At 44.0% G+C, this 18,727-nt stretch overlaps 1 protein-coding gene across 1 annotated transcript in view; it reads right to left on the reverse strand.

Annotated features, from left to right (window-relative positions):
• The window catches only part of ZCCHC24 (zinc finger CCHC-type containing 24), a 202,385-nt gene that overhangs the window by 26,909 nt on the left and 156,749 nt on the right, over positions 1-18,727 (reverse strand). The window contains exon 3 of the mRNA XM_019555700.1: positions 5,903-6,067. Coding sequence (XP_019411245.1) covers positions 5,903-6,067 — 165 coding nt within the window. The remainder of the gene's footprint in view (positions 1-5,902; positions 6,068-18,727) is intronic.

Below are 18,727 nucleotides of genomic sequence, written 5' to 3' on the forward strand. Positions count from 1 at the left end.
AGTTTGAGGCACAGTTTCCTAGAATTGGAATTTAGAATTTCTGGAATGTATAAATACATTAGTCCCCATCAGGAAGCTCTAGCAAGTAATCAATTGCTCTAAGATAGTGGTTGTCAAACTTTTTTGTACCAGCACCCCTCACTCCCGACCCACTGCCCCTCACCCCTAGGCCCCAGCCCCCCACCGTGTGGGGCAGGGGCTGGGTGCATGGGACAGTGGGGGTTTGTGGGGTATTGGGGGCCCCAAGCAGCCCCTTGCAGGCTGGAACTCTGCCAGCCCGCAAGGGAAAAGCCATGCTTTCACATATTTTTCTCCTTTAAAGGAGAATCCATTTTTGAAAGTCTGTTCGTGACCCTTTCATATGTTCTTGCAACCCACTTTTGGGCTGTGACCCACAGGCTGAGATTAGTTGCTAGAGTTTCCTGATGGGGACTAATGTATTTGTAAATTCCAGAAATTCTAAATTCCAATTCTAGGAAACTGTGCCTCAAACTGTTCAAAGCAAAACTCATGCTACTTGCTGGCAGTGGCAGCCTCCTCTCATCCCAAGCACAGATCTGGGGGCCCGCACCCCTAGGAGGAATCTGGCACAGCCCTCCTGGAAGCTAGGGACAGTCCTCAAGGAGGACTATACAACAATTTTGGAAAACTGGCTGCATGGTAGGACCCAGAGAGTTCTCATGAAAGGATCTGTGTCGTCCTGGCAAGAAGTGGCCAGTGGTGTCCCTCAGGGGTCTGTGCTTGGAGTGGTGCTTTTCAAAATCTTTATCAATGATTTGGATGTGGGGGTGAAAAGCTCATTGGCCATGTCTGCGGACAACACCAGGTTATGGGGGAGTGTGGCCATGCCAGAAGATAGGTTGCAGATACAGGCAGACCTGGCCAGGCTTGAGAGTTGGGCAGACTGGAACCTGATGCAGTTCAACACTCAGAAATGTAAGGTGCTCCATTTGGGAGCAAACAATCCCCAACATACCTACAGGCTCAGTGGCAACAATTTGACTTGCATCATGGCTGAAAGGGACCTAGGGATAATGATCAACCATCGCATGAACATGAGCTGGCAGCGCAATGCTGCGGCCAGCAGGGCAAACAACACACTGGCATGCATTAACCATTGCATATCATTCAAAACTAAGAAAGTGATACTCCCACTGTACTCTGCACTGGTGAGACCACAGCTGGAGTACTGCATCCAGATCTGGGTGCTGCATTTCAACAAGGACGTGGAAAAACTTGAAAGGGTCCAGAGAAGAGCCACCCATATGATCAGGGACTTGCAAGACAAGTGATACGAGGAGAGGCTGAGGGACTTGGGCCTCTTCAGCCTACAGAAGAGAAGGCTGAGAGGGGACTCGGTAGTGGTGTACTGCTACATCAGGGGAGTACATCAAGAACTCAGCGAACAGCTGTTCACTAGGGCATCCCTGGGGAAGACAAGAAGCAATGGATACAAACTCCTGGAAGGCCGTTTCAGGCTCCGTTACAGGAAAAACTTCCTCACTGTCAGGATGTCCAGACTGTGGAATAAACTCCCTCCAGTGGTGGTGCAGTCACCTACCCTGGAAGTCTTAAAAAGGAGACTGGACAGTCACCTTGCTGGGGTCACTTGACCCCAGCTGTTTTTCCTGCCTAGTGTAGGGGGACTGGATTTTATGATCTACAAGGTCCCTTCTAGCTCCTTAAAATCTATGAATCTATGAAAAAGCAAACAAACCTTAGGACACTGGACTTGAAACTGAGCTCCAGGAAGGGCCGTCCCTGGTGGGGAGGAGGGGGAAAACCAGGGCGACTGCCCTGGACCCCATACTTTGGGGGGTCCACAGAGCAGGGCCAGCTTTGCATCTGGCCACTTGCTACCCCACCCCCATCCCCTGCTGCCTCTGTGTCCAGGCTCCGCACAAGCTGATTTGTCTTGGGCCCTGCACAAACTGATTTGCCCCAGGCCCCACACCCTGCCACAGTCGTCTTGGGCTCCACATATTTAGTTGGTAACTTGGGGGGGGGGGGTAAGACAGGGGATGGATCATTGCACATGACCTTTTTGCTATTCTCTTTCTAGTGATATGCCAATGAAAGGTTAGAATTTAGATCCAGTAACTTACAGTAGAAAGCTTTGTGAACCTGGGAATGGGGAGATGAACTCTGAGGCAAGCAAAAAGATTCCTGAAGCAGCCTTTCATGGCTGTCAGTCAATAAAATATATTTTAAAAAATTTCTTTCTTGTTCTACTGTTATTATGTGAATGGACAAGAGCATTACACTCTTCCTTTAAAAAAGCTGTTATGTCTTACTGTTGGAGACAGGGTACTGGATTAGATGGGTCTTTGGTTTACCTGATATAACTATTCTTATGCTCTTATGACAGACTGTTTTTTAATTACAATAAAAGACCTCATAACTGATCTTTTATTGGTCTTTTGTAAACTCTCTACAGTGGTGTGGGTCAGAGGATTGTCTAGTGGCACAGAATGCTGTGGCACATTAGGTTGCAGGCGATCCATTACACTGCTGTATATCTCTTGCTATAATTCCTAATGAATGGCCTGACAGACCTGAGTGTCTGGACAACAGGCTACCTATATTAGCCATGGAGTAACCAGCATTAGGCTTGGCCAAACAGAGTGGCAGACTCATGAAATTCAAGTCACTTCTCCTTTGCTGATGTCTGAGAGTTCTTATTCTTTGGGGTTGGTCCACCATCAATCTGACTTGCTTTTTAAATGTTACAGTCATTTTTGTTTGGCTTATTGTGCAGATTTTCCTGTTTTCTTCCACTAGATAGTTTAATTTTCTGTTTATCCTTTATAGAGGTCCTTATCACAATACAGCTCCATTTCTTGTCAAGACTCAGCCAAGATGCTGTTGAATAAATCCCCAAGATTCTGTTAAATAATTCCCACTTCTACCATCAATGACAGTTTTCTGCAATATAGCAAAATTGCAAACACCTTTTCCCTTGGGGTATCTTGCATGTGCTCCTAACCAGTCATTAAAAAGTAAAATATTAGGGTCTGTCTTCTTCAGATACTTGCTTTCATGCCAAATTTAATGAACTAGTACATCCTAATACTGCTCAAATACTGCCTGTGTGCTTGCCTCATTTCTTAGAATAGGACCAGAAACAGCCTCTCCACTAGAATGTTTGTAATAGAGCTGGTCAAAAATTTTCATTGAAGCAGTTTTGTATTGGAAAATGCAGGTGTAAAATGATGTGCTGTTTGTTTTCTCTGTTTCTCTCTGTTTCTCTCTTTTGCTCCATTTTGCTTTAAAATCTTTTATACTTGCAATTTTATTGTGCAAAAAATGGGGAAAAACATGTTGAAACTAAGATGTCCCAGCCTGACACTTGTAATACATAAAGCTTCCATTTAAAAATGACTTTTGGGGTTGAAGTTTACTTTCTTTTTATATATATAAGAGATTAAAAAATAAAAGGGTGCAGAACAAAATGTTCCAATTGGCTAAAAATTAGGATTTGAAAAAATAAAATTTTTTTTAAACAGGATGAAAATAAGTTTTCTGACCAACTCTACTCTATATTAATTCTAGTGCAAAACATTATCCCCCCAACCACATTTTTAGGCTTAGTGTAATAAGAATAATGAAACCCTCCTATGATCAATATTATGGACCCAGCACAAATTTCTTACAAATCATTCTCTGATCTGTTTTTCCTAAAAATGTTCTAAAAAGATACTATGTAAAAAGTTCCAGTATTCTCTAACAAACATTATTGTCCTGTGGTTCATTTCTATTGGGAACTTGTTCCCAGCTGTTGTAGGACAGGGTGCAGTTGCACATTTATTTTTATTTTTTTAAGGAAAATTTTTTATGTTCCAAGTCAAATCAGCCAAATCAATTCCAAATCTGTGAGTCATTCAAGAACCATATTTGGCCCTACTACTTGCAAACATTCTCTACTTCCACATGGGGCTTCAGATGATTCCAAATCATTTGCCAGTCATCCCATGTGCAGGCTCAAGCCTGGAGGCTTGAGGTTCGGATGCCCCCTGAGTTTTGCTTGCCCTCAGTAGGCAAGTTAGGTAACAAGCTAGGGAGAAGTCTCCCATTTCCATAAAGTGGGCGTAAAGCCAAGATCTTCCCACTGGAACAGAACCATTATGAAATGTCATTGATTGGGAACTGTGCGTTGAAGTGCTGTGGCTCCAACAGCAGAGAGTGGTAGTGAGCACCCAGGGCAGTAGACCTCTTAGTAAGGGAGGTGACAGAGAGTGCTTCTATCCATACTTTGTGGGTTCCTGGGGTAGGTGACCTGTCACTGGAGTTTACACCTTCCTACTTTCCCTCTTCCCTTAAACATAGGTTTAATGAACGACAATAGCCTTTGATTAACTGAAGTCTGCAGTGTACCCATCTGACTTGGTGGGAGAGGGACCTGTGCTTTTGGGTTCCCAATGGCGAACAGCACAGTTAAGTAGGGAGTGAGAGCACAGCTAGGCACAAGAAAGCTTACTGATAAAAGGGAAAACTGTGGGGTGGGGAGGGGGAGTATAGTTCTGGTTGCATAATTATAAGGAAGTCCTGTTGTGTGTGTGGGTAGGGAAAGGGGGAAGGAGTAATGCAATATGGGATGCTTGGAGGACTAACCGACCTGTGTCACAGAACTCTGTTTTCCACATATAATGCTGAACTAATTCAAAACAGTACTTTATTTCTTGAATACACTTTTGGATATTTCTAAACAGCTTTAAACCAGTTTAACAAACTGTGTCTGTTCATCCCAGGTTTCAAAAGCACTAAACTAGTTTAACTATTACGTGTGTCCATCTCCGTTTTTGGGATGCTGGGGGCTTAGAAGGTAAACCAGTAGCCAAGATAATACCAGCAACTCTAACCTTGGAACGTATTATAAAGCTCTTTCCTGCTACTTTCCTTTCTTGTGACATTGTTTGCTACTAATGAAATGTGAATTAATTCTTGCTTTGCTCTGTTTAACTGAGACTGGAACAAATATCACATGTAAAGTGCTTTGAAGTGCTTCAAAGGATGAAGTGTAGGGAGGTACACACATCCTGGTGTCACAGGCCCTGGGAAAGGGGGACTGCAGAGCCACCCTGACAGCTCTGCTTCCCCCACCCTGTTTCAAATGTTATATCTATCTGTACCCTAAATGGATATAATGAGTGGGGATCATCTCTTTAATCTTAACAAATGTTCAAATGCATTTCTTTGGAGAAAAGAGAACAATGTAATTTGGGTATAACCCCACTGAAGTCACTTGGGTTAAAAAGGTATGAAACCAGTCTAAATAACAAAACAAGCATCAACATTAGGAGTCTCTTGCTAGTTAACATTCGGTTTTTACTGTAACATCCTAAATTACTAGTGGAAATTGGAATCACACTGTGCTGAGTTTCATACAAAGAAAGATAGTTCTTGCTCTTGGGAAACCTTCATTGAAGAATTATACACCCAATTCAGAGGATATCATAGGCAAGTTGCCTAGAGACTCAGCACAGAGCCTTGTTATATACAAAATGACTGTGGAAACATCCTGATATTTGCTTATACTTGTGCAACAAATCCACAGATCAGCAGTTCCTAATCTGTGGTATGCGTACCATCAGTGGTATTCAGACAACCTGTCAGTGGTATGTAGTAACAGATTTATTATAATTATTTTATATGCTAAAAATTGCTAGTGGTACTTAAGGTTGTATTGTTTTAAATTGGTGGTGCACAATCTGTCAGAGTTTGGGAACTGCTGCTATAGATAGAGAAATAGAAATTGCATGTTGTTGGTGTTCATTCAAAATTAAATCTTGCAACTGACCAAGCTTTTCTTTGCTCTCTAATGCAGCATCACACTTTGGGCGCCTTCCCGCTTACAAGTCAGACCAGAATTCCCTTGATTTCTTTATCTCTGCAGCTACCCTACCTGTTTGTGAGGATAAACATTGATGTGACACTTGATACATTCTTGTCCCATGTTAGCCCAGGAGTTTCCACTCATCCATTTTCTCTTGCATTTGGGGCATTTGTATTCACCAAAGCAGCGTTTCTTGCCCTGGTATGGAGTCAGGCCTTCTCCCTTTGGACGAGCCTAAATTATAAAAAGGAAAAATGAATACCAAATGAATACATGGGGAAAAGTTTAATAGAAAAAGGACACATTACCCTAACAAATGGTTACTTGATACATGGGATTTGATTTCAACAGAACTGAGAAAGCGCTATGCGGGGTTTCTGGGAATACTTGGTAGATGCCAACTGCTAACGATAAAGCAGTGATTCTTAACCTTTTTTGGGCTCAAGGAACCCTTCAGAATATGTCAGCCCTTAGCTTTCACCATCTTTTAACTACAGAAAAATGATAAAGAAATTCTCATGGTAAAGAACTCAAACCACAATGGGTCAGAAAGTTTTTGACATTATGGATTCCTACTCAAAATCTCTGGGTTTACCTTATGAATCATATGTAGGAAGTTTCACACCTCGCAGTGCTAATATTGTGTGGCACCTTTAAAAGGATCTCATGGCAACTTGGTTGCGAATCACTGATTTAAAGGGATATTAGAAAAGACATTTAGAATTCTCTGGTCAGGATTCTCTGTGGTCAGTGCTCTAATATCAACATGAATTTTACTGAGTGTCTGTTGAGCATGCATAATTAACTTTTTACTGCTTAGAAGGCACAGTAAGTCAAACTAAGCCATATACTCTGACTGCATTATACAAGTCATAGCCCTCTTGTGATAATGCTAATATTTTAGATATGTTTGAAATGACTCATCTTGCATGATGGTCTGGCAATTGGTTTCAGTCCTGTGCTGCTGATTGTCCTGCTTTTACAACTCCAAAGGCAGTTCAATCTCCATATTTATTTATATCTATTTCTGCTCTATTAACGTTATGACAGAAGGGCCAGTTCTGATGCTGGAATGGAGAATTAATCCACTAAAAACTAGCCTATTATTGGTAGCTCATGTTGTGCTTGCTATTAAACCACCGTTAGTGGGCCAATCACAGGAAGGATTTCAACAGGTGACCTAACAATACATGGCTCCATGCTCCCTTACCAAACCCCTATCTGCTCCCATTGCAGTAACATAGTAAGAAGTGAAAGACCAAGGCACCAGCCTCAGGCACCCACTTAGAGAGGTCACAGGAGCTACAGCTGTTGTGCATGTTGGCCCTGTCACTGTCACTGGCTCAGCTCTTATTGCCAGCCCTGCCACTGCTACTGTACCAGGCACAAACCCTGGTTGTTATGCCTCCTTTTTAGGCTAGCTTTTGTTTGATAATCTGTATTCATTTTATAAGCCACCCTTTATACCACCCAATTAAAAAAAGGAACATTTCCAAGTTGATTACGATTTGTTCAGTGGCAGATTGTGCCAAATACGACACATATTTGTCTATATAATCATAAGGAGATTATTTTATGACTGTTCATAAGTAATTTAACACATTAATCACTCTCCTCCACATATTTTCTTTATTCTATTTTTTTCAGTGATGAATGGAAGGCATTTGAAATGTCCTTCATCTGCGGTGCAGAGGGTCATATGGTTTCTATTTTATCCATTCTCATTCTCCTATCTTGTGTCCTGGAAATAGCGAATCATATTTTTTTGAGGGACTGCCTGCCTGATCTGAAACATTGATGTATATCACAATGATGTTTACTGCTTGCCTAAGCTTTTGAATTATTGTAAAATCCTTGGCTGCAATCATGTTTGACATCTGATTTCAAACAGGGCATGATCAGCAGTGTCAGAATAAATATAATAGTATAGGGCCACTTCTAGTGAGAGCAGAATAGTACTAGCTCTGACAGTCGTCCAGTTTGGTCCTGCATGCATTATTTCCGCATAGAAAGATCAGTGCAGGGAGGAATTTTATAGTGATTTATTTCTTAAATTGCCTATTGCATAGTTTAGTTTAAAGTGTTATTTTCTAACCCCTGTCCCACAGGCCATATCGAACCTGCAGCACCATATCATCCAACCCTCAGGGCTTCCTATTGGCTTGGAACTTTGGTGGCAGGGGAGTGGTGCCACTGTTCCCCTGCTGCCAACCAACAAGACCCACAAGAAGCCCAGGTTCTGCATGCTGGAAAAGGCACCCAGTCCCAGTGTGGTATGCAAGGCTAGGTTGGAGTGGTGCCAGGTCCCAGGCAGTACCCAATCCCAATATATCATGGCTGCACTTTGGCCCTAGGACCTAATCCTGGTGTAGGGGGCAGGGAAGGGGTGGTGCAAGGCCTTTGGGGCCGAAACCCGGCACACAGGGGCTGGAAGGGGTGGCCCCAGGCCCCAGACCCCAATTCTTGGGGGTGGTTCAGGGAGGGAGTGGAGCTGGCTGGTAGGGCTCAATCTAGCCCATGGACCAGTCCCGTGTCACTCCTCTGACCCACAGAGCCAAAAAGTGAAACACGACTGATGTAGACAGAACCCAGCATAGTTGCACAGTATAAAAAACCCCGGGTTGCCAACTGTCCATAAATGTACGGACAGTCAGCAAAAATTCAGGTTACCAACACACATTTGTAATGTCAGTTAAAATGAGTCACCCATAAAAACACTAAGCAGTCAGAGCTAATTGAAATTCCATGGTCAGAAAAAAGCAGGGTGCAGTGTTGAAGCACAGACAGCATATGATTCATAGCAGTGCCATCTGGTGGCCAGGCAGGAGTACAGAGCCCTGAAGGGAACTCTTATCAGGGCTTTGTGTTGACAGGATTTTCCATAGCTCCTTCCCCAACCTACAGCCATGTGGTGGTGCTGCTGCTGTGTCTGCTTGGAACACTGCTGGGTGACAGGTAGGCAGACAGTGACTGTTCTTTAGAGGCCTATGCTGGAATGGGGGTAGAGATTTGTGTGCATGTGTGTAGGGGGGGAAGTGGGCCTGCAGGGGTAAGGCTTTGTGGTGGCCAGGTGGGGGGTGCAGCATGGTGCAGGGTGTGACTGGGGGCATTAGGGTATGGGGGTGAGTAGGGGACCCCTTGTGGGGACACTGGAGTGTAAAACCACTGCTGCAATCAAACAGGGTTGCCAACTGAATTTTAAAAAAATGCAAACTTTTTACTGACAACTAAACTTTGTACCTTTTTTTTACTGTGGATGGTGTAGACCCCTATATTTGAACCCAGCTCTTCTAATTGGGGCTTGGCAGCAGGATAGGGTCTGGCAGAAAAGTTGCATTTACATGATATAAAACAGATTAATAAAAATGTGTCAGAAAAAAAGTTTGTCAGTAGAAAGTTTCAGATTGTCAGTAAGAAAAATTTCTTGAGTTGGCAACCCTGCAAGAGCCATAAAATGTAACTCAATATATACATGTACACTGTAGTATTTCTAATGTCAGAAAACATTATATTCAAAATATCAGCTGAGTAAAGAATTAGAAGCTAGAGTAACTATTATTTCCTGGTGCAAGCATTGAGGAGACCAACTAGGGCTGTGCTCTTCTTGACCTGCTGCTCCCGAAAGGACAAATTTGTGGGAAATATAAAAGCGGATGGCAACTTGGGCAGCAGCAGCCATGAGATGATTGAGTGCAGGATCCTGAGGAAAAGAAGGAAAGAGAGCAGCAGAGGCAGGGCCCCAAGACTTCAGAAAAGTAGACTTCCACTCACTCAGGGAACTGATAGGCCAGATCCCCTGGGAGGCCAGTTTGAGTGGGAATGGAGTCCAGGAAAACTGGCTGTACTTTAAAGAAAACTTTGTGAGGATACAGGGACAAACCATCCCAATATGCAGGAAGACTAGCAGATGGTTTAGCAGAAGACCAGCTTAGCTTAGATGGGAACTCCTTTAATGAGCTAAAACACAAAAAGGAAGCTTATAAGATGTGGAAACTTGTAAGGAGCATGAGAGTATTGCTAGGGCATGCAGGGATGAAATCAGGATGCAAAAAGACTGAACCACTCAGTGCCTTTTTTACCTCAGTCTTGACAGGCAAGGTCAGTTCCCAGGCTACTGCATTTGGCAGCACAGTTTGGGGAGGAGGTGAACAACTGGCAGTGGCAAAAGAACAGGTTGGGGACTACTTAGAAAATAGTCCCTAATAGTTACATGTCCATGGGGCCAGACAAAATGCACCCAAGGATGCCCAGGGAATTTGTGTGGATGTGATTGAAGAGCCATTGGTCATCATCTTTGAAAGCTCGTGATGATTGGAAGGAGTCCCAGATGATTGGAAAAGGGTGAATCTTTAAGAAATGGAAGAAGGAGGATCTGGGTAACTATAGACCAGTCAGCCTCACCTCAGTCCCTGGAAAAACCATGGAGCAGGTGCTCAAGGAATCAATTTCTCAGCTCTTGGAGGAGAAGGTAATTAGGAAGAGGCAGCATGGATTCACCAAGGACAAGTCACGTATGACCAACCTGGTTGCCATCTATGATGAGATGACAGGCTTGATAGATGCTGGGAGAGCAGTGAACAGCAGTTAGAGAGCTTAACCCTAACGAGGCTTTTGATCCCATCTCCCACAACATTCTCACAAGCAAGCTAAGGAAGTCCAGGATGAATGAATGGACTGTATATTCTGCACTGCTGAGGCCGCATCTGGAATAATGTATCCAGTTTTGGGCCCCCCACTACAGAAAGGATGTGGACAAATTGGGGAGAGTCCAGCACAGGGCAGTGAAAGTTGTTTGAGGGCTGGGGCACATGACTTCTGAAGAGAAGCTGAGGGAACTGGGCTTATTTAGTCTGGAGAAGAGAACACAGAGAGGGGATTTAATAGCAGCCTTCAACTACCTGAAGGGTAGTTTCAAAGAGGATGGAGCTAGACTGTTCTCAGTGGGCCCTTGTACACGTACTCGGCATTTAGTCACTAAAAATGTTCCTGGTTTAATTTTTCTTTCTTAGGACAGCTAAATAGGTAAGGTGGACGTGATTTACCATGCAATGACTTATTATGCTATAACTAGTAAAATGTTTTCTATAGATGTGACTATACTAGGGTCAGCAATCTTATGGTTTTCTTGTTGCTTACCCCATTAGGAATAGAGGAAGCCATGCCCTAGCAAGCAGTTCACAAAGACAAATCCCCATTCTTGCATTACCTTCCAATATGTCAAAGGCCTATTCCATGATTAATTACCCAGAGCTACCCAATCCATACCACATGCACCCAATGCTACATGTTAGAGTTCTCTTCCAGAATTGGCAAAAGCCTGCTTAGCTGTGACTTGCATTTGGCAAGCCATGCACTTTATTTGTTCTGTTCATTGGTCACCCACCCCCCACGTTTCTGAGGTCCCAGGAACATTTCACTTGCAAAATTCCCTGCCAGTCCCCACCTCTGCCCGGGCCTGGGGCTGTGGGTGACCCCCTGCTGGCAGTGAGTGGCCTGATCTCATCATGCACTATTTTGGGGCACCCCAGGTCACATGCTAGGGTTTGCTCCCCAAATTGCAAACTGCCTGCATCAACTGAAGGTCAAAGCACATCTGTACCATACAGCTCCCTCCCCTCTCACGCCCTTGGTGGTGTGGGGCAGGGACCCCTGGCTGACAATGACTGGCCTTCTCACCATCCACTGGTTCAGGGCAGCCAACACCAAGGCTATGCTACTGTTCATGAAGCTGCAGTTTGTTCCTTTATGTCCCAGGTCCTTATTTCTGGTTTCTGGTTCCTTTTTTAAGCTAATCTATACCCAATAAAAGCTTCTTATTAATGAATTACACATTCTAAAGAGAGAGAATTTCATTAGATATGCATATTTACCAAGTGATATGTAAAGTAATATCCTGCATCCACCATGCCTGTGTACTACCAGGGGACTCTCCTGGATACCTCTGACCACAGTCTTGCATGGCCCAAAGCATGGCCTGATTGACAGCCCCCCATTCATGCCCAACGTATATGGGCTTGAATAAGGAACTTCTTTTGGACTGGGATTAGAGATGAAAATCCTTCTTAGACCCCCCCATACTATGACTCTGTGCCACCAGGGGATTCTCTCAGACATCTCTGATTAGCATCCTGCCTGGCTCAAAGCACTGTTTGTTCATGCCAGGCTGCCAACTCACAGCCCCCTATGCACACTATACTAAGTACATGGACTTGAATAAGGAACTGTGTTTTGGGCTGGGATGACAGCTGGAAATCCTTACTGGGCAAGCCCACATGGTCAAGTGTGTCCAGGAGAGTCACGAGTGCCAGAAGCGAGGCGTGGGTGTTCTGGGGTGTAATGGCCACATATAACAGTACTTGGGGAGGGCAGAGATGCACCCAGCTCTGGGGTGTAACTGCTACATAGAACAGTGTATGGGGAGGGCTGAGAAATACCTCAGACCAGGCTTGGCAATGGTTTGGTGGCCAGCCAGTGCAGGATGCACCCCCAACTTCCTGTCCATGCCACTGCAGAACTGTCCCAAAGAACCCTGGCCACAGTCCTGCCTGGCCCAAAGCATAGTTTGTGCATGCCAGGCTGCCACCTGACAGCTCCCCCATGCCTACTGTACTAAGCATATGGGCTCAAATAAGGAACTGGTTTTGGGCTGGGCTTATGGCTGGAAATCCTTCTTGATCCACCCCATGCCATGCTTCTGTGGCACTGGAGGACTCTCCTGGACATCTTTGACCAGAGGCTTGCCTGACCCAAAGCCCAATTTGTTCCTGCGAGGCTGCCAGTTGACAGCCTCCCCATGCCTGATATACTAAGTATCAGGGTGTGTGTAAAGAGGGCCGTATTCGATTTGGATTCGGCCCAAATCAGGGACAATGATTTGATTCGTTGATTCAGATCACTGTCCCTGATTTGATTCGGCCAAATCTGAAGATTCAGTGCTGATTCAGAGACTCGGTGATTCAGCCATAGACACAACTTTAAATGTTTTTTCTATGTACCTCGAGATACCAGTGTGGCTCATGAACGCTGCAATGCTGGAGTGGATGGAGCCTTCCACAGAAGTGTGGTGAGGGGAGCCCTGCATGCTTGGCGGTGAACCTGGAAAGTCCACTTCTGGGTCCACCAGGGAGCACACAGTGGGGCCCCTCTGTATCCCCCTGGCTCAGTGATTGGCCACAGGGGGACCCAGGGTGCCACCCCAGGCTCAGAGGGCACCAGATGCCAAGCAGGGGGGTGGGGCTGGCATGCTCGCCGGTGGATCCGGAAGTGGACCAGAAGTGCTTCAGGTCCACTTCCAGGTCTGTTGCCAAGCACACTGAGGAGGAGCCTCCCGTGCTCCTATGGGATGCTCCATCCGCCCCAGCATTGTAGCATTCACAAGCTGCCTGCTACCTTGAGGTATGTAGAAAAGACATTTAAAACTGTCTATATCTGAATCGCCAAGCCTTTCTGAATCTCCCCAAATCAATTCGGAGGGTTCCAATTTGATTCAGAGAGATTAAAGGGCCCTCTGATTCAATTCGGATTTGGAGATTCGGCCACTGAACTCGGCCAAATCTCCGCTGAATCAAATCAGGGACCGAAGGTTCACACAGCCTTACTAAGTATGGGCTTGAAAAAGGAACTGGCTTTTGGTCTGAGATTACAGACTGAAATCTTTTCTGGGCCATCTGACACCATGCCTGTGTGGCACTGGGGGACTCTCTTGGTCACTCCTGACCAGTCTTGCCCAGACGAAAACACAGATTCGCCATGCCAGGCTGCCAACTGACAGCACTGCAACCACAGTGCTAAGTATATGGACCTAAATAAGGAATTGGATTTGGGGCTGGAAGTATGACTAGAAATCATTCTTGGGCCACCACATGGCATCCCTCTGTGGCACTGGGGGACTCTATTGGACATCTCTGGCCAGAGTCTTGACCAGCCCCAAGCATGGTTTGTGCGTGCCAGGCTGCCAACTGACAGTCCCCCTATACCCACTGTACTAAGTATATAGGCTAAAATAAGGAATTTCTTTTGGGCTGGAATTAGAGGTGGAAATCTTTCTTGGGCCACCCTATATCATGCCTCTGTGGTTTTTCTAGTTTTCTGGTTTTCCTGAAACTGGGCTGTTTTTTGGGCTGGGATTACAACTGGAAATTTTCCCTGGTCTAGCCCATATGGTCAGGGGTGTCCAAGAGAGTCCCCCAGTGCGGCATGGCATGGGGTAGTCCTAGCTGTGGGGGGTAATAGTCACATATAACAGTGCATAGGAATGGCAGATATGCACCCAGCTTTGGGATGTAACAGCTGTATATAATTGTGTATGGGGAAGGCTCAGATACACCCCAGAGCTGGGTGCAACAGCCACATATAACAGTTTAGCACAGACCACACCATACAATGCCAGTGCCCTTCACTCCTGATCTACAGCCCCCTCCCTCCCAGGAGCGGCATGCAGTGGGATCAAAGCCCCGAGCTGCAGGTGGCAGTTTGGGTTCTTTCCAGCCTCCCTATGGCATGAAGCTGAGCAGCTTGGTGTGCAGACAGCTAATGGAGGATCCCAGGTGCACTAGAGCCTGGAGCCGGAATTAGCAGCCCAGGCATTGGTTGCTCAGTAGTACAGCTTTTGTCTGCCAGGGCACCAGAGGGTTGAGTTACTTGCAAAAGGGAATCCTCACTGGGAAGAGGGGTCCCCTTACCTCTTCTATCCTGCTCCACTGGGGTGCCTATGCCTCAAATTTTGTGGGGTCTGCTCCTCATATTTTGGGAAACCCTGCATCTTATATTTTGTGAACCCTGTGCTTCAAGTCTGTTGTTGATTTGTCTGTTATATGTGTATGTGCACCTAAAATCCCTTTGACTTCCCTGTGCTTCCCTGGCTCCCCCCCCCTCCCCCCCGCTCCACTTCCAGGTGCCTGGAGTGGGGGGTACCGTTATCTCCCAGGGTCTCCTTGCCCCCCGCATATATGTTATATTCCACCCTGTTCTTTCCCTGTTAAACCCATATATGGTGAATTCCAATTGGTCTTGAAATAGGGGATAGGAGGACAGCTGCTCCTCCATAAGCAGCTACCCCTCCTATAGTGCACTAACACCTGCTAAATTCCTTCCATTGGAAAGGGGGTACCTCAACTGAGTACCACCCAGGTTACCCCTACCCTCTCAGCCCTGCCAGTCCCCCTCACTCCTGACCTGCGCCCCCAGCCCTGCCAAACCATAAAACCAAAAACCCAGTTCACCAAAATGTAATTTTAATTAGCCTGAGTCTTGAACTGCCTGACCCATAACAATTTGATCTTTGTCATGAAATACATGTGAACACAGGGAACCAATTTTTTTTGGAATCCAAAAAAGTTGTATTTTTCATTAATCTTAACCTTGAACTAAATCACCAGTAAAAATTTGCAAGATTAGCCCCTGGAACTTTGTTGAAATATTACAATCAATTGATTCAATGGATTTCCATGGATTACTGAGTGAACCCAAGCAGCACGTGCAAAGAAGAGAAAATCACGTTTTCGGGCATAAGTTAGATCCACATTGAAAATCTAAAATGATAAAAAAACAAAAAACAAAACCCTCCTGGAAGAAACTCAGGAGCTAAAAATAAAATATGTCAGAGGTGTTTTAAATTATCAGGATAAAAAAAATTTAAAATGATAAAGTCAGCTGACAATGTGGACACATAGACACTATTTAGCTAGCTTAAGGGTGATTTTTGTCATGTGGACACACTAAAAGTGCAACATGGTAACAGGAGAGGTGTAACGTGGACAAGTGCCCAGTGGCAGATGATAGAACAAGGAGCAGTGGTCTCAAGTTACAGCAAAAAAAGTTTAGGTTAGATAATAAGAGAAACTTTCTGACTAAGAGGGTAGTGAAACACTGGAACAGGTGACCCAGAGAGGTTGCAGAATCTCCAACCTTGGAGGCTTTTAAGACCCGGGTAGACAAAGCCTTAGCTGAGATGATATAATTGGGGATGGTCCTACTTTGAGCAGGGGTTTTGGACTAGATGACCTCCTGAAGTCCCTTTCAACCCTAATTTTCTAAGATTCATGAATGACTGGTATAGCATTTTTGCCTTTTTCTTCTTAATTTTGAAAAGCAGAAAGCTAAAGACAAAAACTAGTTCTCAAATTCAAACAGAAAATATTTACAGCATCAGCTATTCCAACACAGGGTTTAATTTAAACTGCAAACCCAAAAATCAAACAAAATCAACTTTTAAATGCCACATCTGCATGGAACTTTATTCAAAACTAGTATTGGATTAACTTGCTGGATGTAGTCAGTTATTCACTGACATCTGATAGTAATGCAAACTGAAATGGGGGGAATACATTGTAGCAAAATGGAAACCAGGACCAGATACTTAGGAAATCCTTAGTTATATTTAGGTCCAGAACATGATGCGAAATAAACATCAGCAACATTCTAACTAATACAGAATGCTTGACAAAAATAGATTTTGGGGGTTAGCATGGTTATTTTGTGTTACTTTCAAGGCCAGTGTGTTCAGTTTATAAGTAAACAGACTTTTCTTACAAATGTAACCTGGTTTTGGTTAAGCTTCATTGTTTCTTTCACCCCCAAGATTATCAATAGTAACAAAGTCTTTGTAGACTTAATGAATGACTTCTGTGAAACCTGTGCTACTGCACAGTCATCTTGAAAGATCTAATCCTATATTTGTATTTATAATTTACCTTCTGAAAACTGTTTAGGACTGAGCAATGGAATTAATAAGAAAACAGAATGTCCCCATAGCTGTCTGAGATACTGGAGGAAGAGAGGTAAGGGGAAAGTATTTTATGTGCCAAGAATACAAAGCTGGATAAGGCAGGAAATCAAAGATTTGTCTAATGAAATAATATGAGTTGGTTGAAGTGACTTAACTTTGTAAAGGTTTGTTGTTTAATGAATACACCTTAACTGATACTTGTCTTCTAGGAGCAGGTGTGTGACAGGAAGAAATTCCAAAATATAGACTATTCTGAAGTTTGAATGTCAAATATTCTGAGATAGGTTCTATTGATCATCAGCTGACTCCAACAGACAGTTGCAGGAAGGTGGCTATTAGAGAGTTGGCAAGTGGTCTTTGTTACACATTTTTGGGGGGAGAGGAATTATTTTTCTCCACATATACTCAAATGTGAATTTAACCTAAATACTTCAACACCTATAATATGTGTATGTTAAAGTAAAGATGGAAGGATTAGATACAGATGCATTGAAAACATACTGTAAAATTCCTTAGATAACTCAGCCTTATTCCCAGAGAAAATTTGAGCATGGGTTGAAATATTTCCTGTTGTAGTCACTAAATTTTGTCCACTGTTGCTAATGGAAGAGCTTTTCTCCTGTAGAATGTTAGGCGGGTATGCAGGTGTCTCAAAGGGTTCTTTGTTATCCATTCAGATGTTATCCTTCCAAGACATTTTCCAAGGTTCCCGGATTAACTTTCCACAAGTAAAATGGGCCCATCATTCTGGGAAAGGGTTTATTTTGCTTTGGGAGTTTGTACAGTTTCTCTTTGTGCAGAGCCAAGTTGCTCTATATGTGTAGATACACATAGAAAAAGCAGGTGTTTGGCAGAAGACTTAAACTTGATCTGTCTTTGAGGCTCCAGCTCCCATAGCTGATGGGGAGATCACATGTGCTGTATTGTTTCAATGGTCACACATGTGAGTAATTGGGATCAGAATATTTAGCATTCTCTGTCCTGCAACTGCTAAAAAAGGCAATGAGGGAAGAGGGAAAAACAGAAGCAGCATATAACTAGCTAGGCTTTCCTACCTTTACTAGCTATGAAGAGAAGATTACCACTAAAGAAGATTTGCTCGTAAACAGCGCTGCAATAACTTTTTATGTATGAGATCACAAAGCAATGATAACTTTTATGAATTAAACAGCCAAACTGCAAAAATAATGTTTTCTGGGGTCCGATACAATTTGATGGGAAACTGTAAATGTTGTAGAAGAACACAGATGAAACTGAAACTGCTATAGCTAGCTATATAGTCACCTTCGAGTACTGTTACAATGAGAAGTACTGTATGTAATGAAAATATGTGGATGCTCAGTGGAAATGAACACCAACATGCACTCCAAATTCTAGTGATCCATAGTTCCCTCTGATAAGGAAGGAGAAATAGAATTGAACATAGGTCAAAAAACCTTAGATGTCTTTATTTTTGTTAGAAGACTGCAGTTTAGTTCATCTTAATACCATATATACTCATATACCACATGCACCCCTTTCCCAAAAATCAACTCTTCAAAACGGGTGCATGTCTTAGGTTGTAAAGCTGATTTTTCTGCACTAGAATAGAAGTATGCATGAACAGAAACAGGGAGATAGTGCTGCAAGATGGGTATCATGCTTCTCCTCCTGCCCCTCTTAGGGAGTGAAGGGGGAAGAGTTCACCCTCTGGGGTCAGAGCTTATTTGTCATGTGGTATGTAAGAAAATGAGTATAAACAAGATGTATTTGCAGGTTCTCTGCACTTGAGAGTCCCTGGGTGCATGTACTTGTAAAATTGATGTGATACAATAAACTAGGAAGCAGTTTGAGCCAAAGTTAGCTGCTCCTGGGCACAGTATTTACACGAGCCTGGGACAGCAGCAGGTTGAGCTGAGCTAGAACAGGCCCCGGCTGGCAGCAGTCCCAAGGGGTCAGCCCCAGGCTCCGGGTGACAGCATTGGGCATGGAGGAACTGGATGGGACATGAGTGCTAAAGTGTGAGCCGTGTGTCAGTCAACCCCTGTCACCATCTACACATGCATTTTGTTGCACTTAATTACTCCACCTTAAGACAGTACTATCCCTGACAGTACTATCTTATGGCCAAGTTAATTAATTTACCATGCTGTAATACTAGCACATGTGTAGAGAGTGACTCTTTACTG

The sequence above is a fragment of the Crocodylus porosus genome, unplaced genomic scaffold (genome assembly GCF_001723895.1).
Source record: "Crocodylus porosus isolate Cpor-Errol unplaced genomic scaffold, CroPor_comp1, whole genome shotgun sequence".
In the NCBI taxonomy this organism is placed as follows: Eukaryota; Metazoa; Chordata; order Crocodylia; family Crocodylidae; genus Crocodylus; species Crocodylus porosus.